Source organism: Anomaloglossus baeobatrachus, chromosome 1, assembly GCF_048569485.1.
Source record: "Anomaloglossus baeobatrachus isolate aAnoBae1 chromosome 1, aAnoBae1.hap1, whole genome shotgun sequence".
In the NCBI taxonomy this organism is placed as follows: domain Eukaryota; kingdom Metazoa; phylum Chordata; class Amphibia; order Anura; family Aromobatidae; genus Anomaloglossus; species Anomaloglossus baeobatrachus.
Genome location: NC_134353.1, coordinates 893,905,852 through 893,919,227, shown reverse-complemented (window position 1 = coordinate 893,919,227; position 13,376 = coordinate 893,905,852). Strand labels below are relative to the sequence as shown.

Below are 13,376 nucleotides of genomic sequence, written 5' to 3'. Positions count from 1 at the left end.
TCCCCCATGATGCATGAGGTCACTGCCCTGTGACATCAATGCCTGGCACGCTGGCTCCAGCTGAAGCCTTTGATTTGTTGGTGTCATGTATTGCGGTGCAGGGACCTGACGGGTCTCTGCTCCACAATGCATTTCAGCTGGATGTGCGTCCTCGAATGCACTTACTACTGAAGTAGGCGATTGCAATCGTTACACTTATAATATTCTGGATTAATCTTAGTGTGTGCATTATATATATAATATATATATATATATATATATATATATATATATATATATATATATATTATAGTACATTATTCAGATTATTTAGATTTATTGTTATTTACAATGCTGCATATAAGAGCTCACTGGTGGTGGCCGCAGATTATAGGGGACGAATCTGGTGACAAGTTCCCTTTAACTAAGGATTCTTTCACACGTCAGTGATTCTGGTATGTATGTGCTAGATTTTATACGTACCAGAATCACGGACATACACATTATAATCAATGGGTCTCTGCACACATCAGTGATTTTTCGCTGACTGTGTCTCCGTGCGGCGTACACGCGTGTCCATGATTGCCACACAGAGACATGACCATTTTTTCTGGCATCACTGATGTCCCATAGACCACACTATGGTGTGATCCGTGAAACACATACAAGAAAAACACGGACATTGAAAATTAAAAGCATTTTCATCTCACCTTCCCCAGCGACGCTGTGTTCGGCAGCTGCTCTCTGCTTCTTCTTGGCCGGCTCATTACATGCATGCATATTCATGCCAGCCAGAGCCGACCCAGAAAAAGCTGCAGAGGTGAGAGACAGCGGCGGCCGGATGCAGCAGAGCCAGAGATTCAGCACCAAGGACAGCAGTAACGGGACAGGTGAGTTTATCTGCATGTGCTATCACGGAGCACGGATTGCGCATGGACAACCAACATATGCCATGAGGGACATATGCCCTTTTAACACGTTAGTGGAAAACGTCTGTGTTTTTCACTGACGTGTAAAACAGGCGTAATAATGAGAAATGTAAGGCTAGTTTCACACTACGTCTTTTTAACATCCGCTGAAAACGTTTTTTTTAGCGGAAGTACGGATCCTGCTTTTACAGCAAATAACGTATGCAAACGCATATGTTATTTTGCAGGATCCTGCACTGGATGTTTAGGGGCGGGCATTGGAGTCATGTGATCGGGAGTGAGGGGAACTAGACTGGGAGGAGGCTTCTGACAGCTGCAGACGCTGATAACCAAGGTAAACATCGGGCTTGGATACCCGATATTTATCTTGGTTACGAGTGTCTGCAGCTGCTAGGAGCAGGGCTGTCTGCACGCATAACCAACGTAAACATCGGGTAACTAAGAGAAGTGGTTACGCGATATTTACCTTGGTTACGAGTGTCCACAGCTCTCAGGTGGGGGAGAGGGAGGGAGGGAGGAAGGGGGAAAGACAGAGATAGAGAGAGAGGGGGTGAGGGAGGGAGAAGAGAGATAGACAGATCACTGGAGACTGGTTCTGGGCATGCTCAGTACTTTCTGGGCATGCTCAGTACAAAAGCAGGATCCTGTTACAACGCAACTGAACGCATTCTGCTAGGCAGGATCCAGCACTCATTGAAATGCATTGCAGCTCGCGGCGCAATGTGAAGGATCCTGTGAGATGCGTTATTTTGACAAAGCAAAAAAACGCTACATGTTGCGTTTTTGAAACATGTTAAAATAACGCAAAAGGACGGATCCTGCGTCTAACGGACGCAAACGCATGCGAACGGAGGTGGACGCGAGTCCATTGAAAATGCATTGCAGTGAAAACGGATTTGCACAGGATCCGTACTTCCGTTAAAATAACGTTTTCAACGGATGTTAAAAAGACGTAGTGTGAAACCAGCCTAAGAGAGTCAGAGAGTCACCATCTCTTTTCAGGGCATTTGGAGGCAAACCGAATTTTCGAGCAATGTTTGGTGTAGCTGGTGAATTGCAATTTTAAAAAATGTGCTCATCTTTACTGCTGAAAGGTTTTTCACCATTAATTTTCAGCAGCAGAATTTTGGAAATGGTTAGGAAATAAATAAATAATATATATATATATATATATATATATATATATATATATATATATATATATATATATGTATATATTCTTTATTAAGAATGCACAACACTTCATATTCCTGCCAAGAACAGATCTGTTCTTTGCAAAGTATACAGTGTAGATACTACTTATCTTTTTTTTTTTTATTCACTTCACCCCTGAATTTGGCTGCAAGAACTACATCCGAAAACCCAAACAAATCCTGAAATGTGTATAAGCACCTTTCGACCGCACCAGATACTGTTAGGAAACATTTCCAGGCTTATAATTAGCAGTCTAATTAATTACAGATGAGCAGTAAATAATGTCTGCAATTATCAGGAAATTCTCAAAATTGTAAGGATGGGAGGGGAAGGGCGGGGGTGGTGATAAACAGTGAAAAAAAGGGGAATTTTACGGTTTACACCACCTTTTCCTAGGAGGAGGGATATACCAGGAATCCAAACCAACCACCTTTTTTGTGGGTGGTCCATAAAAAGCAGTAATGAAAGTAAAGCATCTGGATAAATACAAGGTCCCTGCGCAGCAGAGATCAGAACAGAGTCTCACGGAGTGGATATATCCTTATCGCAGCTGTGAACATCTGTCCTCGCTCCAGAGATGGCACCAAGCACCCTCATCATACTCCTGGCTATCTTCTCCATCTATGCCACTTTCCAAGGTAATCTGTAGATGATATTATTAATTATTATTATTAATTATTTTTTATTATTATTAGATTTTTTTCATTTTTACTTATTTTGACTATTTTCCTTTTTGTAAGGGAGATACAATGTTATTGCAGAATACTTTCCTACATTAATATGCAATTGTTTAAATAATGAGCTATCCATCCAGCTGAAAATATATGTCTTAAAGGGAATCTGTCACAAGGTTTTTGCCTTCATATCTAAGAACAGCATAACGTAGGGGCAGAGATCCTGATTCCAGCGGAATCTGTCACAAGGTTTTTGCCTTCATATCTAAGAACAGCATAACGTAGGGGCAGAGATCCTGATTCCAGCGATGTGTCACTTTCTGGGCTGCTCAGTGTAGTTTTGATAAAATCACTGATTAATCAGCAGTAGATTATCATTACAGGACTACTTGGAGTGCTGCAGGTAGTCCAGCATATTCATGAGCTTTGTATAACTGCTAGATCTGCAGTAGACAAAACATTGATTTTATCAAAATGACAGCAAACAGCTCAGTAAGTGACACATCACTGGAATCAGGGTCTCTGCCCCTACATTATTCTGTTCTCAGATGGGGGAGCAAAAACCTGGTGACAGAGTCTCTTCAAAACCACAGCCCTCAGCATCTGTGCTCCAAAAATGAACTGAATTCTGCACGGAGTCAATTAAAATGGGGAAATTGATGGTTCCTCGTTTAGATGTAAATAATTGACTTTCAGAAGCAGCGGGGAACTTTCAATTTGACATTTTGTAAATATTATCATTTTTGCCATTCCGAGGTTTACTGACCCCATCTCGGGGTTTAAGAAACGAGACCTTGGACTTTTTGTCCTTTGTGTGACTATTCGGGGACATCGCTCTGACTTTAGTATATAAATCAGGATAAACCGTCTGTGATCCTTGTGATACAATGTATAGCAACAACACCAAAGAAACCAGAAGCTGCGGTGTCAATCATGGCTGATTTATTGAAGCAATGAGGTTGCTATATGAGTCAGATTTCAATAGAGTGTCACTAATAAACGCTTTTACCTCTAAGCTGTGGCCGTGGTATAAAAATAATATGCACTGTGTGAATGAGGCCAAACAACAAATATACAATCATATATCATTATCTTCATATTTATTATCTGGATCAGCTTTCTAGTGATGGAATGGAAATTAAAATCTATTACTTACCTTATAACTGAACCAGAACATTACATACCTGTGTTATATTCAAGAGCTGCATTCATAATTCTGCTTTTTTTATCATTGAAAACAATTAGTGAGCTGGAGGGAAGACTTTCATAAAAGCTTAGTTTTTATAACGAGTGGATAAGGGGCTTTTGTTTTTTCTAATCTATATAACTGATACAGATCTACGATCTAAAGATAACATTTCCCAGATTGCATATCACCAGAGAAAATGCTGTCCAAAAACAGGGAATGTTGGGAGATTTCAGCTTGGTTGCAGAATTGTAAGTGCAGCTCTGGAGTGCAATATAGGCTGTGAGGCTCTGCTGGAGATTAGTAGTATCACCATAGTCAGAAAAGCATCTAATCCCCTGCTTTAGACATTATAACAATATAACTATGTTTTCTTTAATTGATAACTGGAAACAATTTCCCCATAGAGTATGGTCGTTCAAACCAAGTAAATGGTCGCAAATAGAAAAAAAACAGTATATTTAACCACTCAATGGTATATCTATATATATATATGTGTGTGTGTGAGCATTACTGTCACATTGGGGCTCACAATCTAAATTCTCTATCACTATGTCTTTAGAGTGTGGCAAGAAACCGGAGAACCCGGAAAAAACCCACAAAACATGGGGAGAACATACAAACTATTTGCAGCCGTTTTCCTTGAACCAGGACCCCAACACTGCAAATCAACAATGCTAAACACTGAGCCACCCTAGCATGCTAACCACTGAGCCACCATGCTAGTTACTGAGCCACTATGCAGTGCTAACCACTGAGCCATGATATAGTGCTAACTACTAAGCCACCATACAGTGCTAATCACAGCGCCATCATACAGTGCTAACTAGTGAGCCACTATGCAGTGATAACCACTGAACCATTATACAGTACTAACCACTGAGTGACCATACAGTGCTAACCACTGAGCTATCATACAGTGTTAATCACTGAGCCATCATACAGTGATAACCAGTGAGCCACTATGCAGTGCTAACCACTGAGCTATAATACAGTGCTAACCAATGAGCTATCATACAGTGTTAACCACTGATCCACCATACAGTGCTAACCACTGAGCTATCACAGTGCTAACCACTGAGCCACCATACAGTGCAAACCACTGAGCCACCATTCACTGCGAGCCACCGAGCAACCATACAACATTAGACACTGAGCCACCATACAGTGCTAACCACTGAGTCTATGTGTTGCCAATTAAGACCTAGTTTTACAGTATATTGCCATAAACAAGTACATTTTCTTCTTTTCGCAGTCTCTTCCGCTAATATAATGTCATTTGACTGCTGCCTGCAGACAAATAACAAGGTGATTCCCCAACAAAATGTGAGGTCCTACCGCCGGCAGACGACCGAAGAAGGCTGCAATATTGAAGCGATTGTGTAAGTGTCCTTTCTCTATCCAGATACTATAAGGCTATGTGCGCACTTTGCGTCGAGGTAGTTGCAGTTCTAAACGCATCCTCTGGCAGAAATGTTGGTTTTTGCCAAAGTTGGTTTTGACCACAAAAACGTAAAAATATGCGTGCGTATTTACCGCGTTTTAGCGCGATTTACATGCTTTTCCATTGCTTAAAGTCAGATGCGTTTTAAATACAAAGTCACTACTAAAGAAAGTTTACACATTCAAACACTATGAAAAAACGGAAAAAAATGATAACAAATATCAAAATTATTATCAATCAAAAAATGGCTTTATTTTATTAAAATAATAAGCTTGTGATAAGAATTATGCAAAAAAATTACATTTATTTATGGATTTTCTTAAAAATAATTGTCGGACTGTATATGTGTGTGTGTGTATAAAGGGGACATATCATGCCATTAATATTTTGCCAAAATCGCATGCAATTAATTGGTCCAAAACCTTGTTTTCTGCATCAAAAAAGCATGTAAAACGCTAGGATTTTGATGTTGATTGCGTTTTGCAACTTCTCATTGACTTCAATGTTAGCAAAAACGCTGCCAAAATGGCAAAAACAATTGACATGCTGCTTCTTTTAACACTGAGTTTTTGCCCAAAAATATGCAAATTAAACGCTGCGTTTTTAACAGCAAAGTGCGCACAAGAAATCCCCATTTCCTATAGACTTTGCTTGAAAATCAAAACGCATGCATTTTGGCATTAAAATGCTGCAGTTCAAAACGCTGCGGAAATGCATGAAAAAACGCAAAGTGCGCACATAGCCTCAGCTGTGTATTTTTGTGCTTCCTCGGCTTGTCTTGGAAGTTTTGGACTAGTTTATATGATACAAGTCTTATTATCTCGCTTTTTAGAATAGAAAAACTCAACTATTCCCAGTCATTTTGTTTGCAGAAATCCGTATCGGTCAACAACAGCCTAGATATCAAAATGTCCCATAATATCTTGCTCTTGAAATGTGGCCTGATCATACCCTTTAGAGTTAATTATGTGTAAGCTGATATACAGGCACAGCAGAGGCTCGGCGTTTGCTCCGCGCAGCAGCGTGCGTGTCACATGCAATGTACAACTTGATCTCACTGCAGAAATCAGCACAAAAAAACCTAATGAGTGAAAAATCACATGGAGCAAACTAATCCAGATTTAATAGCAGCGTTTACATTTTTTTTATATAAACACATTCGAAAAATATTCTTATAGATCTCTGCCCGATTGGAAAAAACATGCAGTGCAGGGAATTGGGGGTCATTTTGTGAATTTTGTAGTGAAACTAATCAAATGTTCTCTTTTTCCACAGATTTATCACCCGCAAGAACAAGCACCTGTGCGCTCCACCCGGCTCACAATGGGTGAAAGATTTAATGGAAAAAGTAGACAAAAAGAGGGGACATGAGGTGGGTTGTTACAATATCGTACCTTATTTACCGAATTATTCTCTGCCTCTAGTGTTTCTTCTTTCTTTAAAATTCTGCTACAGATTTCTCCACATTTTGGCAAATGACCTTTAAAAGAGCACTTGTTCTTCTGCCCCTGAACCCCAACATCTGGTCCTCCACACCTCTTTTTTCCCCTTCCCATATAGTCTGAATCCTCTTCACTCCAGACTGTGGTTTCCGGCTTGACTAAGGCTCCTTTCACACTGTGTTTTGCCTTACGTTCAGTGGTCACGTCGGGGCATCCGTCCGAGCCTCCCCTCCCCCACCCTGGAAAACGTGTTTCGGACGCATGCGCCGACAGGGCCATTGACAGTAATGGAGCAGACAGAGTCAGCGTGCTCTGTTTTGTACCATTTTCGTGCATATACGTTTTCTGCAGACGGACACCCGAACGTAGTCGACTACGTTGGGGTATCCGTCTGCAGAAAATGTATATGCACGAAAATGGTACAAAACAGTGCACACGCTAACGTAGTGTGCTCCATTACAGTCAATAGCCCTGTTGGCGCATCCGTCCAAAACACGCTTTGCAGGGTGGGGCAGGGGCAGTTCGGACGGATGCCCTGACAGGACCACTGAACGTAAGGCAAAACGCAGTGTGAAAGTAGCCTAAGGCTCCAACGTCACTACGAGCTTTGCCTTCATAACGTTACAATGCATGTCGGCAGAGGGACAGCATGGCGCTCATTGACGTCTCAGGCTTAGTTGAGCTGTAAGTCACGACCTGGATGAAGATGAAGGGGAACAGAAGAGGCATGGCGGGCTCCAGGTAGGGTGTGAACAGGTGACCAATGAGTGTTAATATTGCTAATTTTATTTTAAACGCCTATATTTATTACACCCTTGGGTCTGGAGACACCCCAGAGCATAATAAGGAACTTTGCAATGAATTACCTTGCCATTGATAGAATTTTTCTATAAACTCTATGCAATTTTGCAAATTCGAATATTGGCCGATTCAATAATTTCTAATCCGGAAGTGAATTTTTTCCAAACATGCAAGACTCTGTTCACATCTTGTCGGAGGCTTCTGTGATGAGACTGTTGACGAGAAGGAGGGACCCTGACTTTGCCCAAAGAAGGGGTTCACTTTCAGCACCCCAATGAAAGTCTACGGATAAGGACAATACATGCTTATTCTGCTATGAGATCAAGATGACGACTAAAGATCCCTCGTTCTTGCCAACGGTTGGGATGATAAAAGTCAAAGCTCCACCGTTATGACTATTATAACCTGTCAGATTATTGAAGACAAAAAGCAGTTGTTTTGGAATGACCCTTTGATGAAGGCTGTAGTACCCGCTAGACAATGAGCACTTTTTAAAGGTTCACATTTTATGGTAAGAAACTTCTGAAAAGTCAATTACTGGGGGTCTTAGCACCTAGACCCTCAAAACAAAGGGGCAGAAGGTTGTGACCCTCCTTTTCTATTCTGTTCCACCTAGCTCATGCCGTGTGCAGGTTCATAGATAGGCAACAGTACCCAGAAGAGACTCAGTGCCATGGAGAAAGCTTCTGCCCCATTGTCTTAGAAATCAGTAAGGGTCTCAGCCCCAAGACCCCACTGATTATAAGCTCCGACAAATTGCTATGACCTGTGAAAAGTTTCTTAAAATGCTTGGTGCATTTAAATATCCTCTCTCGAGCATTATAAAGACCCCCAGGGCTATTATATATAATTATATGGTTAATCCGGTTGTGCTCACTTCTGTCCTCGGAGATGAGCAGGGGCCAGTGACATCACATCTACAGATATCTGCCGCCTCCTAAGCAGATCTGTAGAAATGACATCACCGGCTTGGCTTACCATCTGATACAGAAAAAAACAGAGCCCAATTACCCCAACAAGTATTTGACTTTTGGCGTAGACTTTTTAAAAATAAAAATTAAACAGGAAACAATTACCCTTTAATTATTGTCTTAATCTAACATTTTATAGAGTCATAGAATGGTAGAGACTGAAGGGACCTCAAGGGCCATCGGGGCCAATCCCCTGAGAGTGACGGTTTTCCTAGATCATCCCAGCTATATTTCAGAGAAATACGTTCTATAATAAAATTTGAAGTGAACTTTTTCTGACTGTTTCGCATTGTGTTTCCTTCTCTTTAGAAAAAACGAAGTCACTAAATATTGCCGGGCATCGGATGTTGGAGGTGCCGATGATGGGGAAGAAAGCATGGTGGGTCTGCGCCCACTTCCTGCAAAAAGAATCTGCTGTAATTCCATCCTTTACTGCCTGTAGTAACTGATGCATTTTATTTTGGGAACCTTTTACCTTATTCTTGGTGAATCTATGGTACTAGAAGCTAAATAAGAGCCTTAGGATGTGAATACTATATATTGTGTCATTGCAGATCCTGGCCATGATTTTCTTACTTTGATTTATAGAAATTGCATCGCAATTCTAAGTAACATTTCCTTTATATGTGAAGTTGCAAAAATTGTGGGAAATCTGTAAGCTAAGATTTTGCTCCTTTTTACAGTAGCTTTGATGTTTTGGGGTAAAACCACTTTTTTTTAGGATTGAAAAGAGTTTAATCTTTTTGTCAAATAGAGAATGTATTAAGTAACGTGACCTGCCTTAACATTCGCCTTTGCTCGATAAGGTGTTTGGCCAGATGTTTGTTCTAATCTTGTATAGCTCTTTTAACTGTAAGTCACCACTGAGTGTCTGTACATAGTGACATCACTGAGAATTCAGCCTATCAATTCATCACAGAATGGAAACACTGCCAAAAAAATGCCACCTATCCATGCACTAAACTTATGTGACAAAGAATGCAGCCTGTATATTCTCTAGTGATCGGTGACATCAATAAAGAGCAGCAGTGACATCATCGACAATCCAAATTTACTTGGACTGTAGACCATTTACTCTCAAGGGTAGGGCTTCTCTGGGCCTCACCACCAAGGTCAAAGCCCAAGTCAAAATTAAAAATATCACTCAATTTGCCCAAACATATCAACATTATAAAAAAAAAACACTAGGAGTCAATTATACAGTTCAAGACCGGACCATTATTCCCTTCCTTACCAGGCACATTTTCTGTTTTGTTTTTTTCTTTGTTTTGTTTTTTTTGCACATGTGCTTTCAAGAGTTCTAAAACTTTCATTTCCTCTATTCAAATAATTTTTGCCTCTTTTTTTCACAATGTATGAGAGCTTCATTTGTATGACATATTTCTATCCTTTTTTCTGAAATCTGATAGAAAACATAAAAAAATTGTGTACATTTTTTTGATGACCACAAAAGAAAATTAAATTGTATCTCCCTATTTTTTTACTCTATTTCATTTTTTTTTTCCATTTATCTCACACACTACGTTCCATAAGGTCTTAAAAAGAGCTTTGAGAGGGGAGATTTTTACCATATTAATACATTATTTTTATTGCAGAATTCCCCTTTAACTGGGGCTGGTATACTGGGCCCAGTTACAGGGTGAATTTCAATCTCCTGACTAGAGATGAGTAAACCCAAAATTTGGTGTTCGGTTTTCGGCAAAACACCAACTTTTTAAGAAAAAAAAATACAGAGCTCGGAGTTTGGGTAATTTACAAATGATCTTCAGTTGCGCGGGCATCGCTGTGCTCAGGTACACTTAGTGCTCAGCCCAGAGTGAGCCACTTGAAATGTTTGAACAGCTCACACTGGGGATAACAACTATGTTATCAGATGTAGTGTGTAACCCCCCAGAAAATAAAAAAAAAATGAAAATCCCCACCCCACCATCCCCAGACGGAATCTGCTTATGGCTGGCTGCATGTGGGTGGAGACCCGCACTGCCAAACAATGACTTCCGTTGTGGTTCGGGCCAAGTCCGAACCAGTGGAGGTATGGTTCGGCTGCATGCGCCGAACCAAACTTCCACGGATTCACTCATCTCTACTCCTGACTGCTTATCCTAATTGACTGGATCACCTAGAACACAGCAGCTCATGTCTATCCCTACCCTTATCAATCACATGATCACTAGGTCTGGAACGCCAGCGATCAGGATGTCAGTGATGTTAAAAAAGCCAACTCGGCCTTCTTGTTACGTCACCATCGGAGTCCGCTCCAGCGACTTCTACTCCAATCACCAGGCGGCGCCGTATTCCTGTCGTGGATGTTGCTAGTGATGGGAGAGGAGTCGATGCCAGCGTCGCTGGTGAGTGCAGTCTCCGCTCATCCACTTGGCTGGGTTTCCTTGGGATCTGCAGTACCACTGGCTGAGTATAGGTGGCGGGTGTCTTCCAGCTGAAGTTACCATCATTCAGCTACAGCCAATGGCAAGACACCCCACCCTTCTTAATTCTCCTCCTGTCTGCTGACCACTGCCAGAGATATTTCTGATCTTCTGGTGCCTGTTCCACCCTGTTCTGTTTTGTAATTCTGGTGCTCTGACTTCTGCTTGTTTCCTGACTACCTCTCCTGCCTGCTGTTTATGTACCTCGCTGCCCGATCCGGATTTGACCTCTGCTACGTTTTCTGATTACATCCTTGCCTACCGATTCTGTCCCTGTTCTGCAATTCCTGGTTTAACCCTGCCTGACTACTACTCTGTCAGACTGCTGTCTTCCACAGGTAGTGATCTTCAGGGCCCTGTGTAATTCCAAATCCCTGTATAGGGGTTAAAGGGTTTCAGGGTTCTGGGGGTCCTGCTTGGAGAAGTGGTTTCCCTCTGGCTTGTCCATTACAACCGTCTGATTCTGTGGATCCAGGCAAGCGTTACACTTCTTCAAGGGGAGTCTGGCTGTCTCTGACAACAGGCTCCCGCATCTGCATGATCTCTTGCCAGCAGACTACTCTACTTTGTAGCAAGGTTTTAAAACATCAGTGCAAAGTCCAGATGTTTAAAATCTATGAGTAGTCCAGAACTGGTGGCAGCTGCAAATGAAGAAAAGCATGTGCAGCTGATCGCTTTTGTCTCTTCCAAGCTGAGCCTCACCAATAACTAGAGGTTGCTCCTAGTTGCGTCCTGCTCACATTTTGAAAAGCCCTGCCCTAGAGATTAGAGCTGTCACTCCATTCATATAGATCCCGTGAGTTCATAGGTTTATTTGTTTAGATTATTAATTAACCTTCCTTGTCCAAAACTGGGCTAATTTTAAAATACTGAGTCACTTTATTTTTCATCTTCTTTACTTTCAATATTAATGTGAATTTTTTTTACAATGTGGAAAATATCTGTACATTGTGAAAATCAATTACTGCAACAGTGAATATCTTGTTTCATATTTTCAATATTTACTATATATTTTATTTTCAATTTTAATATATTTTTGTATAGGAATTATATATTTTTTCAGATGAATGTTTCATTCTTATCTGGATTACTTGGCAGCTTAGGTTTACAGAAGTGATTTGAAATGTATTTCTTACGTCTTGCTCCTCTGTCCAGAGGAGAGAAAACAAGAATGTTTGGGTTTCATTGGTGGGAAATATGCCTGATACCTTCACTAACTTTAAACATCTTGCTTTTACTGCAAAGAATCCTTTTCTACAATAACAATAAATACATATTTGCTATGTCCTTAAAGGGAATCTGTCTTCAGATTTTTTATACTTCATATGAGAGCAGCATGTTGTAGGAAAAAAGATTCTGAAAGTAACCACGTTTATTTTAGATCACTATGGGCAGCTGTTGTGACTTTATCTCAGAATTGAGTGTAACAGAGCTGTGAGCTGTGGCTGCCTATACCAGGATCTCAATAGAGATTGTGCATTAACTGTGAGGGGTCAATTACAGCAGGGGGTGTGCTGCTCTGCTCTTCATGTGCATACAAGTCACATCAATTCTAATCACAGAGTAATAAATCCTTTAGTATGAGTAAACAATAGTACAGACACAGATAAGAGAAGCACAGTTGTATTTACTTTCTTAAGGCTCACAGCATGCTGTCCTCAGCTTACATTCCAAAATCCTGGTGACAGATTCCCTTTAACTGATATTATTTACTTCTGGTTAGTTCATCAGACATTTTTTTTTCATTGATTGGATGTAATGAATCCCTTGCCCATGCACTATACAGTTCTGGCTATACCCCACTTAGTCAAGGTGGGAAAAAAATCATCATACATACATTCCTCCATTCTGGTATACTAAAGTTATTTCAACTCTTGTTAGATGACATTCAAGGATGGTAGATGGTGCAATTCCAGGATAAATATATGAGGAATCTTTTTTGTGTTTTTAATTGGCTAGCTAAGTGATTCTAATTGACAAACGCTTTAAGGGGAGCACAAAAGACAGAGATGCATTTCAGTCTTTCGAGCTTAAGGCAGCTTATCCAAGTGTATCCAGATTGAAATTGTTTATTTCTTGTGTTTTTTATAATGATGTTTTATGGTTTGGGGTCTTATATATATTAAATGTGATTTCAAATAAATTAAATTAAAATTTGATTGTGTGTCTCTTGGTTTTTTGATGTTTGATACTTCATAAATAGCCTTGATTCCATGGTTTGCATCATATTAGAAGTTTCACCAACACAACCATTGTCTAAAATAGCTGTTTGTACATTAGCTGGGCTTTGTCCAACCAAACATTAGCTCAGGTGGTGCAGTGGAAATTTA

The 13,376-nt window shown here is 40.5% G+C and overlaps 1 protein-coding gene across 1 annotated transcript; it reads left to right on the top strand.

Moving 5' to 3' along the window:
* The first annotated feature begins 2,600 nt into the window (after positions 1-2,600).
* Positions 2,601-13,173, top strand: LOC142301867 (monocyte chemotactic protein 1B-like). The gene is made up of 4 exons (XM_075342908.1): positions 2,601-2,740; positions 5,218-5,344; positions 6,682-6,778; positions 8,930-13,173. Exons 1-4 carry the CDS (start codon positions 2,680-2,682, stop codon positions 8,945-8,947), a joined length of 303 nt encoding a protein of 100 aa, XP_075199023.1. The 5' UTR covers positions 2,601-2,679; the 3' UTR covers positions 8,948-13,173.
* The last annotated feature ends 203 nt before the right edge of the window (positions 13,174-13,376 follow it).

Excerpts from the sequence above, each read along its gene's own strand:
- LOC142301867 (XM_075342908.1), top strand. The coding sequence starts at position 2,680 with ATGGCACCAAGCACCCTCATCATACTCCTGGCTATCTTCTCCATCTAT. Across the intron at positions 2,741-5,217 it reads CATCTATGCCACTTTCCAAG|TCTCTTCCGCTAATATAATG; the intron begins GTAATCTGTAGA and ends TTCTTTTCGCAG. Across the intron at positions 5,345-6,681 it reads TGCAATATTGAAGCGATTGT|ATTTATCACCCGCAAGAACA; the intron begins GTAAGTGTCCTT and ends CTTTTTCCACAG.